Below are 20746 nucleotides of genomic sequence, written 5' to 3'. Positions count from 1 at the left end.
GGCCCGCGGTGCCCCTTTTCCTGGGTACTGCCCCCCAGCAGTACCCCCACACGCAGGGTCCTCCCCTCCCCAGGGAACCCCAATCCCCTAAGCCCACCTCACCTCACTGACCCACTGCCAGTCTTCATCTAGCCCCTTCCCTGCAAACTGCAGTCTGACATGGCCACTCATCATCGGATTGGACCTGTTGCCTCTTCCTTCCCTGGCTGCCTCCCCACAGCCCTAATACCTCTTCCCGCCCTGACAGCCAGGCTGGAGCTCCCCCAGCTCCTCCTGCCCTTCCCCAGCACTGCGCTGTCCAAGGTACCCTTTGCTCTTTCAGGCAGCCAGGTCCATCTCTCTGCAAGGCTGGAGAGAGACTGACTACCTTCTGGCCCTGCAGCCCTTTTATAGGGCCCAGCCTGGCCCTGACTGGCTGCCTCCCAGCCTTTTCCTGATTGGCTCTCAGCCTCAGCCCTCTCCAAGGGCTGGATTTTAACCCCTTTCTGAGCCAGAGTGGGGTGACCGCCCCACTACACCTACCTTTTGAGAGGCGACTCAAAGAGCTTGGCTTGTTTAGCCTGAGGGGAGATATGATTGCTCTCTATAAATATATCAGAGGGATAAATATCAGGGAGGGGGAAGAATTATTTAAGTTAAGGGCCAATGCTGACAAGAACAAATGCATATAAACTGGCCATCAAGAAGATCAGGCTTGAAATTAGATGAAGGTTTCTAACCATCCAAGCAGTGAAGTTCTGGAACAGCCTCTCAAGGGGAGTAATGGGGGCAAAAAACCTAACTGGCTTCAAGACTGAGCTTGACATGTTTATGGAGGGGATGGTATGATGAGCCTGCCTACAATGGCAGATAGCCGATCTGCGACTGCTAGTAGCAAATATCTCTAACAGCTGGTGACGGGACACTAACTGGGGAGGGCTCTGAGTTATTACAAAGAATTCTTCCCCAAGTGTGTGGCTGCTGGATCTTGCCCACATGCTCAGAGTTTAACTGATCGCCATATTTAGGGTCATGAAGGAATTTCCCCCTGGGTCAGATTGGCAGAGACTGTGGGGTTTTTTTTGCCTTTCTTTGCAGCATGGGGCACTTGTAGATTTAAACTAGTGTAAATGGTGGATTCTCTGTAATTTGAAGTCTTTAAATCACGATTTGAGGACTCCAGTAAATCATCCTGAGATTATGGGTCTATTATAGGAGTTGGTGGGCAAGGTTCTGTGGCATGCAACGTGTAGGAGGTCAGACTAGACAATCATGATGGTCCCTTCTGGCCTTAACGTCTATGAGTAGCAGTGCCCTGACGAATCCAGGCCTCTAATAAGTGCTAATGTTACACCTTGAGAACAATGCTTGCTTTCTGGAAATTTTAGTTTATTAAATCAAGTTTTATGAGGTCTACCACTCAGTGACCTTACAGGCAAAATCTCTTTCAAGCATATTCTGTAACGTTCATATTCTTAAAGTGAGAGCTTCTATTCTTCAAATTACCTACATTAAATAGAACAATAAATCAAATATTAATACATACAAATTCAATTATAAATATAGTGTTCTGGAAAATAAAACCATTTCATGAAGTACAATCATTCCAAGGTCCTCACAATAATTTAAGTATCGGGGGTAGCTGTGTTAGTCTGTATCCACAAAAACAACAAGGAGTCCGGTGGTACCTTAAAGACTAACAGATTTATTTGGACATACGCTTTCATGGGTAAAAAACCTCACTTCTTCTGAAGAATCTCAAATCGTGATTTAAAGACTTCTTCAGAAGAAGTGAGGTTTTTTACCCATGAAAGCGTATGCCCAAATAAATGTTAGTCTTTAAGGTGCCACCGGACTCACAATTTAAGATGGACTCATATCTATATACATTCCACCAGCATTAGCAGGGATTAAACCATCACATTCAGATTCACATCATAGAGCATTGTCACTTCAGCTATAGGAGTAACTAGCATCAGTGCTACCTTGCTATCCTCAGTGTGGACCAGGCCACAAAGGGAGGCATAACACATGCTTTGCCAAGGGGATCGACAACGATTTATAAGACAGCAGTTCAGTGTTGGGCATCATGACTCCTGGGTTTTATTCCTGGGTCTGGGAAGAGACTGGTCATGCAGTTAGACACAGCAGAGACAACCACACAGTTTGGCACATTCCTTCTGAAAGACAGTATGGCAACATGGATGAGGCTTAGGTCTATCTGACCAAGGTTCTGTTTTCAGCTGTGCCTGGAGTGACTGTTACCTAATCCATGAAACATGTGAATGAGAGTTGCCTCCCCTCAGGCAGGGGTATGAGGCCTTCGTTCATAAAAAGGGTCGCAAAGTGCACACACAAAAGTTATTTGCCTCTCTGCTCCCTCCCTGAGATGTTACAGACCTATGATGAGATGCATGGCACTTGGAAAGGCTGAGCCAGAGGGTTGGTGCCTACTTTACAAGGCCACGTGGGGCTACTGCACCAGAAAGTTATCTCCTCTTAATCCCTTCTGGGTGGGGGCAGAAAAGAAAGTACAGTCTTATCGGTCTGGAGTGGATGAGGTACTCCTGGCTCCAATAGCTGAAGGTCTAGGGAGCAGAATTACCTTGCCTCCAAAGGGAGCCTCTGTCTATGGGAGGAGGAGATTCTGAATTCTTTTTTTTTATTCTTTCCTTGTTTTGCCTTCCCCCCCCTTTCTAGCTTCTTTCTTCTCTGATCCTCAGTGAGAAGTTGCTGGAGGGGAAAAGGAACATGAGGAATGAAAGATGGACTTCGTGTTTCATATACTTGGCTATGTATTCCACTACGACATACCATTCACAGGGCTTTTGGTTATGAGGAAACAGTATTTCTGTTCCCATTATATGGAGGTCATATATAGATAAAGAGGCCCCTCCAGCTCTCAGGATTTTCCCTGGGATAATGAAAAAAGCCATGTTTCAAAATGACCAATGTGTGTGAAATATCTGATTTTAAAATTTAATCTAGAGATGGTTTAAAAAAATCTGAATTTGCCAAAAATAGGACTTTAAATATATGTATCTAATTCTCCCAAATGCTCCTGCTTGTATATTGTTGAGCCCCAAACAGTGTGTAGTGATGTGTTCTCAAGCAATTAATGTGCTCTCTTCTCTTCACCTAAAGGCTACACTGGATTCGTACCGCGCTTCACCTGGATCATGGGTGTTAACTACCTCAAGGGAGTTAAAGATGCCATGAATGAATTTGACAGAAATCAGGTAAATTATAGCGACATGCATTTTTTCAGCAAACTGATTTAGGCCTTGACCCATCTCTCATTGAGAATCTTTCCTTTGACTGTAACAGGAGCTGGATGTGGGCTCTTCTATATTCAGGATAAAGCTCTCCTAGGTAATAGGCTGAAGAAATGTCATTTGCCGTAACTGATTAGAATGAACTGAAAAGCCGTTCCATTTCTGATTGATCAACTAAGCAAAGTGACAATGATACTATATTAGAGAGACAAGGTGAGTAGGATAATATCTTTTATTGGACCAACTTTTCTTGGTGGGACAGAAAACTTGTCTCTCCCACCAAGAGAACTTGGTCCAATAAACGATATTTACATCACCCACCTTGTCTCTTTAATTCCTGGGACTGACACAGCTACAACACAGCATTACAATGCTGCTATATGGCTGCTAAGATGTACACCATAAATACCTGATAATGGGTAGCATGTCAGTAGGATACTGCTAGATCATCTCCTTTTCTTCATTCAGCAACTTCTTATAAGACCCAGGCTCTGTAACAATGCCCAAAGCACTCACTTAGGCCGGGTCTACCCTAGGAAATTAGGTTGGCATAACTACGTTCCTCAGGAGTGTAAAAAATCCACACCTCGAGTGATGCAGTTATACTGACCTAACCCATGGTATTGACAGCACTATGTTGATAGGAGGGCTTCTCCTGCCAACTAGCTGCTGCCTCTCCGGGAGTGGAGTCCCTGCTCTGATGGGAGAAGCCTTCCCGTCTGCAACGTTTTGAGTGCAGACCTTCCCTTAATTCTAACTCAGACCTTCCTTGAATTCATGGGAGTTTTGCTTGAAGAAGCACTCTGTAAAGCCTAAACCTCGAGGTTTATCCCTCTACTTGCACTCTTATAATTTGCTCACATTACCCAGTGATTGAAGAGAGATTTCTGGATGCCATTTTTAACAATTTACTCTTCATTATTAAAAAGGGACCGTTTCAATGTTGTCAGCTCTTGTGATTTTATTAAATCACTAGCACCTGGAGTCAGGTGATTATGTAATCATCTCAGCTTTTATTTAAAACAAAAAGTAAGTCTCTAGTCTTCATGGCTGAGGAGAAAAACTTGAGAATTTGACCCAAATGCCCTCTAAATGTTCAGAACTAAAAGAAAAATTAAAATAACTCCCCCCCCCACCCCCCCCCAAAAAATCTCATGATTTTGGGAGGCCCAACTCATAATTTTTTAATGTTTGAAGTTAGCAATACTACCATTTATACTCCCATACAGCATTTCATGGTGCACTACCTTCTCCCTACACCAGCTCCCTGTGAAATTTACCCTCTTGCTACACCTCATGATGTCCCATCCTCTCCAATGAACATCACCCCATATTAATTCTTATTATTATTATTACAGTAGTGCCTAGCAGCACCCTGTAATGTTCTGTCTTTTGTGTTAAATCCCACTTCACACCCCCAGTGATGTCCCAGTACATCACTGTAGACAATTCAGTGAAAAGCTCTGCACAACATGCAGCATCAGTCAAAAGAGCAAATCAATGGCTTGTGGAACTTAGTCACAAGATCTCAAGGCCAATGGTTTAGTAGGATTCAGAAGCAAATTGGACACTTATATAGTTAACGAGATCATCCAGAATTACAGTAACAAAGATTTGAAAAATCCCAAGTGTTTTGGAAGGAATACGAACCCTTCTGCGTCAAGCCATGAAGCAGATGTTGTTCTCCACATTAACACGAGGAGAGCTTGTCTTGTGTTCTTTATTTGAACTTTACATCCAGCTAACAAGCACACACACCAGGCAACTCTCTTCTTATTAGCATTCACTGCATTGGGGTGTGAAGGGTGACCTTGAATTCATCAGGCAAACCCACACGCTTACATAACAATAGATGCTGCTCCACATACACTTCCCCTTTCACAAAACAATTAATTTTAAACTTTTCTGTTTGATCACCTCAACACAACTAACCCTACAGAAAATCAACCGGTTTCAGTGTGTCTTTGCATTTTTGAAATTGTTCGGCCACTCTGTTTTTCTGGGTGGCGAACAGGCCAGATAGCTGAAGGGCCTTGAGATTGAATTGCTCTTGCGGTGGCATTGGTGTGTCCAGGGTGAAAGTAACTTAAAGGACTTACCGGTACGCCTGAGCAGGGGGGCGGGGCCTCACCCAGAAGGGGCGGGGCCTCAACCGGAAGAGGTGGGACCATTAAATCCCCGGGCCCTTTAAATTGAGATTTAAAAGGCCCAGGGCTCTCTGGCTGCGGTAGCGGCACCTGGGAGTCCAGGCCCTTTAAATCACCGCCACAGCTACCAGCTGTGGAGGTGGCCGGGAGCCCCGGGTCTCTGGCAGCAATTTAAAGGATCTGGAGCTCCGGCCACTGCTGGGAGTCCCGGGCCCTTTAAATCACCAGCCTGGGGAAGCCAGTACAGTTGACAGTGTACTGGCTCTTGCCAGTACGCCGTACCGGACCAGACCGGCTTACTTTCACCTCTGGGTGTGTCTGACATGTCATTACTAGTGAGCTCAATGGCTCTGTGCTGTGCTGGGTGGTTTGCAGCCCTGGCCTGGAGTCCTCAGTAAGCTGTTCCATTTCTAGGAGGACAAGTGAGGTCACAGGCAAGCCAACAGGCTGTTAAACAGGTAGATTCACAGGCATATTCTTCTCCTGGCAAGGCATTATGTCAGGGAATCCCTGGAACCTGTGGCAGGTTTTGTGGTTTTGGCTCGGGTACAGCCCTCTTTCTGGTTTAATCTCATATGATCTTGGGGCAAACCGCTGTATGGCTCCAGCCCAATCTCCCCAAGTGTCAGGCCCATCAGTAGAAATTCTAACCATTTCTCCTGGCTAAAGTACCTAGCAGTCGTCTTGTAATGATTCTATTTCTATCCCTTATCCCTTTCTTTTCTCTTGCTGAAGCAGAGTTTTTTACAGTATCATCTGAACCAGCTCATGTCAGTGATAGGAGACTGGATGAGAAGCAGCTCTGGTCTGATTCAGTCTGATAATTCTTAGCTTCCTATTCTGTAACCTCCAGTCATAACTGTCCATGTTCTCTGCAGCTCCTTTTTTCCTTCCCTTGTTTCCCCCATCTGTATTGACTGTTGTTGATGCCTTCTCTCCATCCTTGACTCCTCTGCCCCTCTCTCCCATAGTCCATCCCACTAACTCTTAACCTTGGCTCCGATCCAACATCCACATCCTCCTGTTTCCACAGTGTGGTACCTCTGCAGAAAATCAGACCCCTCACAGATAACTGTATCCTGTCTTCCTTCAGTTCTGCCTTCTTCGTTGACAAACAGGACTGCATTTTCCTCACTAAGACCCAGACCTTCAAACTCTGTTGCTTATTCAGCACTGGTGACTCCCTCAAAATCTTCCCCATGCCCCATATTCCCTTCCTCTCGGCACAGGATCTCTCGGATATCTTCGAGAAGGCGAGAGCTGACCAGAAAAAAGGAATTTTCATCCCACAGACAATTTTGAGATTTCAGGAAAAAACTGTCTTGATTTGGAATGAAAAGAAAAAAAAATTTTCATGGGACAGAAAACTCAGAAAAATTCCATTTTGGGATATCTGAAATGGAGTTTCTCAACTCCCTGGCTGCCCACCAGGAAGGCTTTTGTCAATTTCACATTCTCCCTGGGAGCCATCATTTCAATTTCCCCAACAGAAAATTAAAATTTTGGGACAAAATTTAAATTTTCCCACAGAAAATTTTGATTTTACAAAAAGGTCATTTTCTGTTGGACAATCTTTCCAAAGGAAATTTCCTGACTAGCTACAGAGAAGATTGGTAAGGTCTGTCCCTCCTTCCCTAGCACCTTCTCACTTTCCCTCAACACTGATCTTTGACACAGCTGATCACTCCCTCCTCCTCTCTTCCCTTGACTTTAATGATACCAATCTCTCTTGGTTCCCCTCCTATTTCTCATTCCTTCTTCCACATCTTTTTTGCTGGTTCCATCTTCTCCCCACCTACAGTCTCTGTGCAGAGGAGGCGGCCCACAGGGCTGGGTCCCTGCACTTCTCTCTACATCCTTTGCCTGGGTGACCTTAACCATTCCCATGGCTTTGACTATCCTCTCTATGGAGATGACTCCCAAATCTACCTCTCCCCCTCTAGCCAGTCCCATTTCAGCTTGCATCTCTGACATCTCACCCTGGATATCTCTCAGACAATTACAACTTTACATGAGTAAGAGAGATCCACTGATTTTCCCTCCTAAACACACTCCTCTTCCTCCTGTCTCTGTTATTGTTGGTAATACCACCATCTTGGTATTCATTCCAGCTTCCAGCCTTCAGGTCACTATCAACTCTCCCATTCATCTCACTCTTCCCTTCCCATCTAATCCATGTTCAAACCCTGCTGTTTCTTCTTCCACTCCACTTCCAAGACATGACCCTTCTCTCACTCCCAACAGCAAAAACTCTAACTCATGCCCATATCATGTACTGTACCATCTTGATTATTGTGATCTCTTCCTGCCTGGCCTCCTCCTCACTCACATTACCCCCCGCCCCTGTAGGCCTCTAGAACATAGCTGCAAAAATAATCTTCATAGCTGTCAGTCTGGCCCTGTCACCCCCTTCTTTGAAGCTCTGCGCTGGTTCCTCCTCCATTCCATCAAATATAAGCTTTATCTGATTTTCCCATAAGCATCCTCAACTCTTTCCACACACTATGTGTCTGGAACACCCTTCCGACTTTAATGCATTCAACTATTGCCTTAGCCTCATTTAAAATCCACCTCTTCTGTGATGCCCACAGTAAGCAAGTCAACAATGTTCACGGTTTTTACTTCTTAACTGCATGACCATATTGCTGTAACTCACGTCTTTCCAAGCCCCAGGCTTTCCCCTAATGCTTGACACCTTGTGTCATGTAACTTTACATTGTAAATTTATATTGTAAATTTTTAAGGGCCGGGATTGTGTATTTTTTTTCATAAAGCACCTAGTAGGATTTTGGGTACTATAAATTAATAAAGTGTATTGCTTATATTGCTTGAGTTCTGGGTAAAAAGAAGGTAGACAATAGGCTCCTTAATATGGAAATCCAACTGAACCTTGGGAACTAACCAAGAGAAAAAGAAAGATTCATTAGGTCTGCAGAAAACTAGGCAATGAAAATATACAATTCATACTGAAGGAAAAGATCTAAAAGCATGTCACATACTAGTATTATACACACTAGCACTTAGATAGATCTAGGCATCATTGTGAACAGCTCAATGAAGACCTCTGCTCATGGGCATTAGTGCTCAAAATATCAAACAAAACATTAGACCATACAAAGAATGGAATGGAAAAGATGACAATGCGGTTGTGTGAATCTGTGGTATTAGGGTTACTAATGTATATTGCCCAGGGCCTCGGAATCCCTAGCTGTGGACCAGGACTCCATTTTAGTTGGCCCTGTACAACCACAGAACCAACAAATGGGCCCTGCTCCAAAGAGCTGAAGCCTGGAGTTAGGTGTTGTGATGCTCAGCCTCACAGTGTCTAACTTTTAGGTGCCCAGAAAAATCCCGGTGATTCACAAAGCCTGAGTTAGGCACCGAGGGTCCCTATACACTGAATGGCATATCCAGTTCTCTGGAGTCTGCACGTCAAGAAGGATGTGGGCATCCTGGAGAGAGTTCAAAGGAGGGCCACAGAAATGATCAGGGCTAGGGAAACAAGCCTTATGACGTGAGGCTTAAGGAGCTCGACCTATTCAACTTCTCAAAGAGAAGGTTGAGCGACGATTCGGTCACTGTGTGTGTAGTGTGATGTACTCACACAGGGACGAGAACGGATAGTGGCAGCTTTTCAACCTTGCTGGCAAAGGCATAGCAAGAAAGCTGAAGCAGGGCAACTTCAACCTTGAAATAGACCCACTTTCCTAGCAGTGCAGGTGAATAATCATTGGCACAGTGTACTGGAGAGGAGGTACTTACAGTGCGTGGAAAGTTGAAGACAAGATTGGATATCTTTCTGAAAGTGAAAGCTATTCTTTAATCCAGCTTCCGGGAGAAGTTCTGTGGTCTATGTGTGGTGGAGGGTCAGGCTGGATGGTCATGGGTAGGCTTGGAAGCATTACATTTTTATTGGTAAATGTCAGTAAACATTGATTTCACCAGACACATACAAACTAATGAAAAAATTATTTCCATTGATAATAGCTGAAATTTACAGACAGGCAAAATAAGAAAAATGCTGCTTGAGCACTTGAGAGTTTGATTTAAGGATATTTCCCTTGTATATTTTGACATGCAACATTGATTTATATTTTAATAATTATAAAGCTTTAATTTTTTGAATCTCATAGTCTGTCATTAAATAATTATTGTCTGACCCCCTCCCACACACATAATTTCCTGTAACTAAATATTGAAATTGATTAAAAATGCTTAAAAATAAACATGGATATTATCCATTGAAATTATAAAACAATAAAAATCTAATTCTGCTGAGCCTACTCATGGTCATCCCACTGGCTTTCGAATTTGTGAATTTATGAATCTCCTATTCCTCCCCTTCCCTTGTGGGTTATGGGGAAAATAGGATTGCATGCATTGACCCAACATGGTAATAACATTAGTACCTCTGTGTGACAACCTCTGGCAAAAAGCTAACCCCTATAAACTTGGCAACTTTATCTGGTACCTTTGCTGCCGTCATCCAGTATTCACTCCTTGTCTCATTTAGATATAAAGTATTTTCTCCACAGGACCTGGAAACTCAGAGATACACTCTAGCATGAGGTAATTATGATGTCTCATCACTTTGAGACGTGATATCCTAGTAGTACATAGCAAGCTTAGTCTTACTTTTGTTTTCACTAACTCTATCTTATTTATTGTACTAAGATCAAATATAATCTAATGTGGAACTGGAAGTGTTAAAGAAATAATTTTATATACAGAAATTGTTCATCTTACCCTGTCTGTCTTGAGCATCTCATTTATTTACAAAGATATTGTGTTGTGACCTGTCTGTGTGTCATGTCATCTCTCACCACCAAACCTTGTTGCTGGGTTACTGGGATAGCTTTGGAGTCCCCCATCTTCTCTCAGGAATTTCTCCCCACCAAAGCTCACCATGTGGGAAGCTTTTTTAGTTAGGGATACATACAGTCTCTTCAGAGCCCTACTAATCCTTCTTCTCTTAGCCCACCTCTTCAGGCAAGGATAGCCAGACCGTCTGTCTGACCCCCCTGCTCCTGATGCCCTGTCACCATTCCCAGATCCCCCTCTCAAGATCGCTCCATGCTTGATCAAGCCCCCCAGAGTCTCCACCCCCTCTGGGGATGTCACTGCTGGTGATGTCACAAGCCTTAGACGTTCCTTCACAAGTTTGCATCATGATCATGACAATAATCTAATCTTATGGTTCAGGACTTCAACCAGTGTTGTGATAATTAGGCCTACAAGTTTACCCTAATTGTGAGCTCACCTGTAAGAAGTGAGTGTACGTTCACAAGATGTTACAATAACCTATAAGAACAAATATAGGAAAAAGTACAAAAGGTAGACAGACACCGACTCAGTCCAAAGAGAAAGGCCGGCTGCTGTAAGTCTGTGACCAGGAAGAGGCAGCTGAAAGCAGTGCCCTAAGCAGCCTGATGCAGATACTGTACCTCAGGCAAGCCTCATGCCTGAGTTTGGTGTCAGAGAAGGTGACTTTCAGGTGCTTCTTTGCATGTTGGTTACTCAGGTGGAAAATGGAGCCAGCTGGTTTTGGAGGGTTTGGTCAGAGTCACCGTAAAAAATGGTTATTTATGTTAACTGTAATTGTTATTCTTTGAGATGTGGGTGCAGATGTGTATTCCACTGACTCAAGTGTGCATGCACCCAGCACATCAAAGCTAGATAATTTTGCCTAGAAGTACACATTGGCACAATACACCTTCCCTTTCACCCCGCATAGCCCCTCCCATGGCTATTTAAGGGAAGTGCTGCTCCGATGCCTCTCAGTTGCTTTGCTCCAAAAGCCAAAACTGGAGACTCCAGCGCAGAGGGGATGGAGGGAGTGTCATGGAGAACAAGTCTGCACCCACATCTCAAAGAACAACAGTTCAGGTAAGTAACCTTTCTTCTTTGAGTGCTTGCAGTCGCATATGCCACTCAGGTGACTCAGAAGCCATAATGGCAGGAGGTGGGGCTTGGAGTCTACTTAAACAGTGACTGCAGAACTTCCTTTCCAAAGTCTGCATCTTACCTAGCTGCAGTAGTAATAGCATAGCATTCGGTAAAAGTCTGCACAGAGGACCATGAAGTGGCCCCGCAAATGTCCAGTATGGAAACATTACAGAGAAACTCAATGGAAGCCGCTTGAGCCCTCGTCAAATGAGCCACCAGTCTCTCGGGAGGTGTGGCCTGGGCTAGCCTATATGCCATCATAAAGCAGGAAGTGATCCATCTGGAAATTCTCTGGGCTGAGACTACCTGACCCTTCATCTGGTCCACACAGGACAATCTCCGATTGTTCCCAGAGTGAGTGACAGCCAATCTGCTCTTAGGGAAGATGATGTTGTCAGAAGTTAGAAAGGAACACCTGAGGAGCTGATGAATGGAGACAGTGGACATTTTTCTTTAAGGGCAACCTACAGTCTCACTTCTATTGAGAAAAATGGGAGATGGTAGCCATTTTGAAAGAGGAAAGTTCTTCATGGAATTCTCTGTAGCAGATACTTCAGAAGCTTTCAGTTATGAAGAAAAATTGCAAAAAAATTACCCTCACTCTTTTAAATGTTTCTCCTTTGCACAAGATTTCTGTGAGTTCTAAGGATTTGGAAAGTATGATTCATAGATTCTAGGACTGGAAGGGACCTCGAGAGGTCATCGAGTCCAGTCCTCTGCCCTCATAGCAGGGCCAAATACTGTCTAGATCATCCGTGACAGACATTTATCTAACCTACTCTTAAATATCTCCAGAGATGGAGATTCCACAACCTCCCTAGGCAATTTATTCCAGTGTTTAACCATCCTGACAGTTAGGAACTTTTTCCTAATGTCCAACCTAAACCTCTCTTGCTGCAGTTTAAGCCCATTGCTTCTTGTTCTATCTACCCTTAGAGGCTAAGATGAACAAGTTTTCTCCCTCTTCCTTATGACACCCTTTTAGATACCTGAAAACTGCTATCATGTCCCCTCTCAGTCTTCTCTTTTCCAAACTAAACAAACCCAATTCTTTCAGCCTTCCTTCATAGGTCATGTTCTCAAGACCTTTAATCATTCTTGTTGCTCTTCTCTGAACCCTCTCCAATTTCTCCACATCTTTCTTGAAATGCGGTGCCCAGAACTGGACACAATACTCCAGTTGAGGCCTAACCAGCGCAGAGTAGAGCGGAAGAATGACTTCTCGTGTCTTGCTCACAACACACCTGTTAATGCATCCCAGAATCATGTTTGCTTTTTTTGCAACAGCATCACACTGTTGACTCATATTTAGCTTGTGGTCCACTATAACCCCTAGATCCCTTTCTGCCGTACTCCTTCCTAGACAGTCTCTTCCCATTCTGTATGTGTGAAACTGATTTTTTCCTTCCTAAGTGGAGCACTTTGCATTTGTCTTTGTTAAACTTCATCCTGTTTACCTCAGACCATTTCTCCAATTTGTCCAGATCATTTTGAATTATGACCCTGTCATATGAAGCATCTGCAAACAACCTTTTGATTTTCGACAGAGTTAAGGCTGTCAAGATTTGACTCAAAGACCAGAAGGAACCATTGTGATAATCTAGTCGGACCTCCTGCACACTGCAGGCCACAGAACCTCACCCACCCACTCCTGAAATAGACCCCTAACCTCTGGCTGAGTCACTGAAGTCCTCAAATCATGATTTAAAGACTTCAAGTTACGAAGAATCCATCCTTTACACTAGTTTAAACCTGCAAGTGACCCATGTCCAACACTGCTGAGCAAGGGGAAAAAAAAAAAAGCCAATCCAGGGTCTCTGCCAATCTGACCCGGGGGAAGATTCCTTTCCAACCCCAAACATGGTGATCAGTTGTACCCTGAGCATGTTGACAAGCCCCACCAGGCAGATACCTGGGAAAGAATTCTCTGTAGTAGGTCAGAGCCCTCCCCATCTCATGTCCCATCACCAGCTGTTAGGGCTATTTGCTACTGGCAGTCACAAATCTGCTACATGCCATTGTAGACAGTCTCAAGCATACCATCCCCTCCATAAACTTATCAAGCTCAGTCTTGAAGCCAGTTAGGTTTTTTGCCTCCATTGCTCCCCTTGGAAGGCTGCTCCAGAACTTCTCGGCCCTTCCAGTCCACCTTCAGCTAGCGGTGTCACGCCTGCCATCGCCGCTGTCTCTACTCTTTGAGCCCGCATTGCTCCCTAGACTGCAGCATCCTCTTCTGGGCACGGTCCTCTGACTGTGCCCTCACTCTGGTATTTCCCCCTTCCAGGGGACTGGCAGTCCTTAATCCCACCACTTGCCTCAGGGGCAAACTGCAGTCTGGATACCAGCCACTCTCCTCATTGGCAAGTGGGGTGCAAGGGGGGGGGCAGGTCCACCCGTTACTCTGGGTCCCGACCCAGCGACCCTATAGCCGGCAGCCACCTACTGCCCTCCTCCAACCTGCTGCCTATTTCCCTGGGCCACTTCCCCCGTAGCCCTAGCACCCTCTCAGCCCTTGTAGCAAGGCCCCAGCCTGGCAGTGGTCAGCCAGCAGCTCACCCTCACATTCTGCTGCCCCTGCCCCTGCCTGCTCTGCTCTGCTCTGCTCTATGGTGCTTCTTCAGGCAGACCATCCTCCTCCCTTGCCTTCCAGGGAGAGAGTCCCTTCTGCTCTGCTGAGCAGCCCTTTATATATGGCCCTTGCCGGCCCTGATTGGCTGCTCCAGCAAGCCTTCCCTCTATTGGTGGGCTCAATAAGCCCCTTCCTGATTAGTGGGTGCTGCGCAGCCTCCCTGGTGCTGCTTTTAACCCCTTTTTCTCTGTGTGTGTGGCAGTTGCCCCACCACACTCTCCCTCTCTGGTATTTATTCCTCTGATGCAATCATATATCCCCTCTGCTTTCATTTTATTAGGCTAAACAAACCAAACTCCTGGAGTCTCCTCTCCTAAAATAGGTTTTCCATTTCTCTGATCATCCTAGTAGCCCTTCTCTGCACCTGTTCCAGTTTGAATTCATCTTTCTTAAACATGGAAGACCAGAATTGCACACAGTATTCCAGATGAGGTCTCACTAGGGCCTTGTATAATGGCAATAACACTTCCCTATCTCTACTGGAAATATCTTGCCTGATACATCCTTGGATTGCATTAGCCTTTTTCACGACTGCATCATATTAGCAGCTCTTAGTCAGTCTTGATCAACCAATACACCCAAGTATTCTTTACTTCTGTCACTTCCAACTGATATATCCCCAGTTTATGGCAAAAATTCTTCTTGTTAGTTCCTAAGTGCATGATCTTGCACTTTTCACTATTAAATTTAATCCCATTTCTATTACTCCAGTTTTTAAAGTCATCCAGATCTTCTTGTATGATATTCCACTCCTCCGCCATGTTGGCAATACATCCCAACTTTGTGTCATCTGCAAATTGTATTAGCACACTTTTTGTGGGAGTGAATGAAAATTTTCATTCATGAAAATGTTAAGTAAGATCGGTCCCAAGCCCAATCCCTGAGGAACTCCACTATTAACCTCCCTCCAGCCTGACAGTTCACCTTTCAGTACGACACATTGTCGTCTCCCCATTAACCAGTTCCTTTTCCACATTTCAGTTCTCATATTAACCCCTGTATGCTGTCTGATATGTGGCTCACAACTGAGAGTGCCAAACTGTGGACAGTCTGTCAGGAAACAGGGCAGACACCCCAAACTGGTGGTATAGTCTATAATTAAGTCTACGTTTATGTCACGGAGGTCACAGAAGTCATGGAAGTCGTGACTTCCAGAGACCTCCGTGACATTTTCTGCTTCAGTCTCTGGGGCTGTGGGACAGGAGCTATCAGCCAGCAGGGCCCTGGCAGGTTTCCAGCGACAGGCGACAGCCTCCTCAGGGGGCCCTCCTCAGGGTTCCAGCAACCAGGGACAGCCTCGCAGGGATGGGGGGAGAGAACCATGCAGCTCCCAGCCACCACGGTGGCAGGGGAAACCATGGAGCTGCAGCAGCAAAAGTCACAGACAGGTCACGGCTTCCATGAATTTTTGTTTATTGCCCGTGACCTGTCGTGACTTTTACTAAAAATAACCACGACAAAAATCTTAGCCTTATCTATAATTAGATCTTACCAAACCAGTAACAAGCAGCACCCTGGATTATTATATTAGCCGTACCGTCGAGGCACAGATGGTCCCCTTAGGCTCATACCTTGTAAATAACTCATTTCTTTTCTTAGTGAATAAATCCTTAGATAGTTTACAATAGGATTGGCTACAAGTGTTGTCTTTGGTGTGTAGGGTTACCATATATCAATCCTGCAAAAAGAGGACACTCCACGGGGCCCCGGCCCCGCCCCAACTCCGCCCCTTCCCCAAAGTCCCCACCCCAACTCCGCCCCCAGGGTGACCAGAGCAAAAATAAAAAACGGCGGCAGAGGGAGGCCCGGGAGACGCAGGGGGAATGCGGGGCCGGGGTGAGTGAGTCCGGCCTGGCCCCAAGCGCAGGCAGGACTCGGGCGGTACCTGGAGGGAGAGTAGGGGGGTGGCCCACGGGGCCAGGCAGCGGCTGTTCCTTCTCCCCACCTGGGCAGCCGGACTCGGGAGCAGCCGCTGCTGCAGCTCCTACTGCCGCGGGGGGAGGAAGCGGCCAAGCACGTGGCACTCGGTGGCTGCAGCTCTGGTGCCCGGGCCCGAACCCCCCGAGCCCGGGCCTACTGTGGGGACCCAGCAGCGCGCACGCTGCGCCCAGCCTCTGGCCAGTCGCATCTGGGCTGGCTGCTCAGCTGGTGCAATCCCGCGGGCGGCCCCGGGGCGGAGGCATCGGCAGCCCCGTTCGTTCCCCTGCAGGACCCGAGCGGGACGGCGGGGCTGGGGCCTGCTGCCCCCACTCCAGGGCCGCCCGCAGGATTGCACCAGCTGGGTTCCCGCAGCAGGCCCGGGCTCAGGGGGTTCACGCCCCGGGCGCCAGAGCCGCAGCCGCCGAGCGCCACATGCTTGGTGCTTCCCCCCACGGCAGTGGGAGCTGCAGCAGCGGCTGCTCCCGAGTCCGGCTGCCCAACTGGGGAGAACGAACAGCCGCCGCCTGGCCCCGGAAAGTTGGAGTCCGGGGAGGAGGCGGTCCCCTTACCATGCCTCCCTATTTTCCCGGACATGTCCTGCTTTTTGGAAATTCCTCCCGGACGGGGATTTGAGGACCAAAAAGCCGGACATGTCCGGGAAAATCCGGACGTATGGTAACCCTATTGGTGTGAGATCTAGGGTGCAATTGACCTTAGATAAGTGACCAGTCCTTTGGGACTGGGAGTAACCTGAATATTATTGTGCTTTTTGCTGTAAAGGACTACCTATCACAAAGACAACTTGCCTGGGTGGCAAGATAGATGAGCGTACCCAAGGGGACTGTCTGTGACTCCATGTTTAAACTGTCACAGTGCCTGAGGAGTTTATACTTGATATTTGTTTTGTGAAATCTAAATGTAGGCCTCACAGGCAATCTGGGGGGTTGTGCCCTGTTTTGTAACAGCCTGTCCTGAGGTTGGCACTCACGCTCGTGAGCTACTCCAGACAGCCTGATACCTTATACTTGACAAGAATTATGGGCCAGAACCTAAGTTATGGCTGAGAAGTACAGAACATGGCGGGGGAGCGGGAGGGCAGTGCTGTGTCAAAGATCACCTTTGCACTTCCACAATCCTAAGACTGATCTGTACCAGGCCTTCATAGAGTCCAGGCCAGAAGAGACCCTGTGATCATCTAGCCTGACCTCCTGTATCACACAGGCCAGAAACCTGCCCCAAAATACTTCCTAGAGTAGAACTTTTAGAAAAATTTCTAATCTGGATTTTAAAATTACCTGTGATGGGGCAATTGGTAAACTGTTCCAATGGCTAATTACTTTCTCTGTTAAAATGTATGCCTTATTTCCAAGCTGAATTTGTCTGGCTTCAACGTCCAGCCATGGGATCATGTTATACCTTTATCTGCTAGATTGAAGAGCCCATTCTCAAATATTTGTTCCCCTGGTAGGTACCCAAACATATCCAAAAGAGGATATAGTGGTTTTGTGTTTTATCATTTTTCTGTGACTATGGTCTCGAATGAACTCACACAGAAAAATGATAAAAATACAGCAATCAGAACCCTGATTATGGGCATCTGGAGCTGAGACCTACGTAAATATGGTCATGGACGTGTAAATGTATGAAAAAAGGAGAATATAAAACCCGATACCTGAATGCTCACACGTGGGAGCCAGGGAGTGATTGTGTAGGTGGCTGCCCAAAACGTCATCTCTTGTGGTGCACTCCACTGACTGTTTCTTCCATCTTTGTTTCTAATGGCCTCCATAAGATTGTAAGCATGTCAACATTGGGGGATGGCTTTAGCTTGTTCCAGTCTCAGGCTGTAACTATGCATGATCCAGGAAGCCGGTTTTTGCTATACTTTTTGTACTCTATCTCATTTCCTATTATTTCAGTTATCCTTTTCTGTACTAACTTAAGCTCATAACGTCTCTGTGTGCGAGTCACCAATCTCAGACTCAGTAAAAGAACCTGTTATTAGTGACTGGTGTAATTTGCACTTTAAACATACCATGTGGGACCCACATGGTCAAACACCTTGCAGAATCAGTTACTGCAGAGAAGTAACTGTTCTTTACGAGCCCTCATGGTTGTAAAGAAAAGCTTTAAAAAGTGACCCAAGTGTAAGCAATGCAGTGATGTCTGCCTGAGTCTGCAGAGAGCCTGGGACAATAGCACTAAGGGCGAGGCGTTGCCCCATGCATCTCAGTGTGGTGTTACCTCCAAGCACTGCTCTAGAGGGGTTCCCTCAGCATCATCCAGTGGAAAGTTGTTTGTGGCAGAAAGGGAAGGCTGCAGTATGTCTAGCCCTCCCCATCCAAGCAGAGTAACCCCCGCTGCCAGAAAAAATGCTGGGAATCCCCCTCCCTCTCTACAGCTGTGGGGAGGGAGGGAAATGGAAGAAGGGAGCTTCACTGCCTGTCCAGGGAGGATGAGAGCTCCAACCTACCTAAAGAGAATTAGTGGCATACTCTTCCACAGATGACTATTGTGTTGATGGGGCTTCTGCCCCTGCAGGGTTGGGGTGGGGGAAGCAATGCCATAGCATGGTGCAGTGCCATGGGTCCTGCGAGATGGTGAGCCTGTCGTCTAGTCACTGTAATCCATCTGTGACACGGTGAGCCAGGGGCCATGATTGCCATAGTCCAGCGCTACCATGGTGAGCCACATGTCCCAGTCGCTGCTGTCCAGCTGTGTCATGGTGAGCCAGTGTCCCGATCACTGCAGTCCAGCTGTGCTATGCTGAGCTTAGTGTCCCAATTGCCCTAGTCCAGCTCCAATCTGACTCTGCTTTAGCATTAGTTTCAATTTTGTTGTGGTTGTACAAATGTGGATTAAAAATTGTATTAATTTGTATTGCAACACTTTCAATTTGAAAATAAAAGCTCCTATTTGTTCTTTCAGTTTATGGTAAGAAACCCAGTGTGGAACTTTGGTAAGAGACTACCACAGACATATTGGCCTAATAATAAAATTTACAGCAGCGCTGGACTGATACCTTTCTACACAGGCTTTGTACCAAGTAAGTTTATTCTCTGACCGAACATGAATCACTGAGATTATTTTTATAATTATTTGTATGTGGTGGCCTGAGTCCATGCAACACCCATTGTTCTGGGCCTCTACAAACAAAGAGATGGTCCATCCAGTAGAGCTTACAATCTAAATTTGACAAGAGACAACAGCTGGATGCAACAAACAGATGGGAGAAGCACAAAGAAACAGTGAGTCAGTTCTGTTCAGCAGGACAGGTCATTGTTACAGCACACCAGCTGCCTAACCACTGTTCATATTTTGGAGATATCACTGCGAAGGGGAGAGTTTTGAAGGAGGTACTTTCGCGGGATTTTAAGTATGCTGCTTCCAAGCCTGAGGAGCAGCATGCCAGATAGCACTTGAAAATCTAATAGATAGGTGTCACTGGCAGAGCAGAATCAGGCGCCAACGTCTTGATAGTGAATAAGAGACGGGTAGTGTGGAGATAGGCCTGTGTAAGTGTTGGGAACTAGGAGAAGAGGATGGAACTAAGGACGGAGTCCTGTGGAACCCACACAGAAGGTTGGAGGGGGGATGAGGAGGCTCTTCCCAAAGAAATGCTGACGGAGCGCTTAGAAAGGTAGGAGGAGAACCAGGGTGCACAGTCACAAAAGCCAAGGAAGGACAAGATTTCAAGAAGAGGAGCATGATCATAGAATCATAGAATATCAGGGTTGGAAGGGACCTAGGGTGACCAGATGTCCCGATTTTATTGGGACAGTCCCGATTTGGGGGTCTTTTTCTTATATAGGCTCCTATTACCCCCCACTTGCTGTCTGGTCACCCTAAAGGGACCTCAGGAGGTCATCTAGTCCAACCCCCTACTCAAAGCAGGAAATGTCAAAGGCCAATCGCCAATGTGAAAGGCAGCTGACAGGTAAAGAAGGATAATAGTGTACTGTTTCTGAGCTTGGGCCAGGAAGAGGCCATTGGAGACATGATACTGAAAAATAACTTTGCAAGATAATAGGTTATCTTCTTTAGGGAGACTCTTGTCTTAAGATGTTATTTTTATAATACCAGTAGCAGACTCCATTAGAATAAGCGAGGTTGCAAATAAGCTGATAATGAAAATAGAAATTCTGTGGCCCTGCAGTGGGATCCGTGAAGGAACTTATGCATTGCAATGCTGAGTGTCGCCGTGCATAGAAAAATCCCAGGAACAGCACTGACCCACCAAGCTGTTAGGCACCCAGGCTCCCTATACGATGAAGGAACAAAGATAGGTGATTTAGAATGTGATCCACAAAAGGCTTAGCCGGGAGCCACCTAACCTAGCCAATGGGAGATGCTGATGAGACAGGTGTGTGCTAAACCCTGCCCCTCTCTCGGAGATAGGCACCTAACTCCAGGCTGAAGGCAGGTGCCCATCTCTGCTTAGCAGTCCGTGGCTTAGATGCCTAAGGCATTTCTGGAGGCAACAAGGTAGGTGCCTGCCTCATTCCACATTAAATAACAGGAGAGGAGGTGATTTAGTTGGGAATTGGTCCTGCTTTGAGCAGGGGGTTGGACTAGATGACCTCCTGAGGTCCCTTCCAACCCTGATCTGCTATGATTTTAGGATGCCGTCCACTAACAACTTGTATCCCATTGGTCAGAGCACTCTGCTGGGATGTGGGAGCCAAGGATTCAATTCCCCCCTCCCTGGCAAAGGGAGTGAAAGGAAGTGAACCCATGGTCTCCTACTGTTCAGGAGAGTGCTCTCACCACTGAGCTTGGGGATATTCTGACACGGTGCTCCCTCGCTAATGCACTGTGGCTAACTAATGAAAGAGTGACTGGAGCCCACT

General features: G+C 46.3%; 1 protein-coding gene across 1 annotated transcript in view; it reads left to right on the top strand.

Moving 5' to 3' along the window:
• The window catches only part of CIMIP2A (ciliary microtubule inner protein 2A), a 70806-nt gene that overhangs the window by 41896 nt on the left and 8164 nt on the right, over window positions 1–20746 (top strand). The window contains exons 4-5 of the mRNA XM_065418998.1: window positions 3124–3218; window positions 18825–18942. Coding sequence (XP_065275070.1) covers window positions 3124–3218; window positions 18825–18942 — 213 coding nt within the window. The remainder of the gene's footprint in view (window positions 1–3123; window positions 3219–18824; window positions 18943–20746) is intronic.

The sequence above is a fragment of the Emys orbicularis genome, chromosome 18 (assembly GCF_028017835.1).
Source record: "Emys orbicularis isolate rEmyOrb1 chromosome 18, rEmyOrb1.hap1, whole genome shotgun sequence".
NCBI classification, from domain to species: domain Eukaryota; kingdom Metazoa; phylum Chordata; order Testudines; family Emydidae; genus Emys; species Emys orbicularis.
Note: the sequence above shows the minus strand (reverse complement) of the source record. Positions and strands in the feature narration are given on the sequence as shown.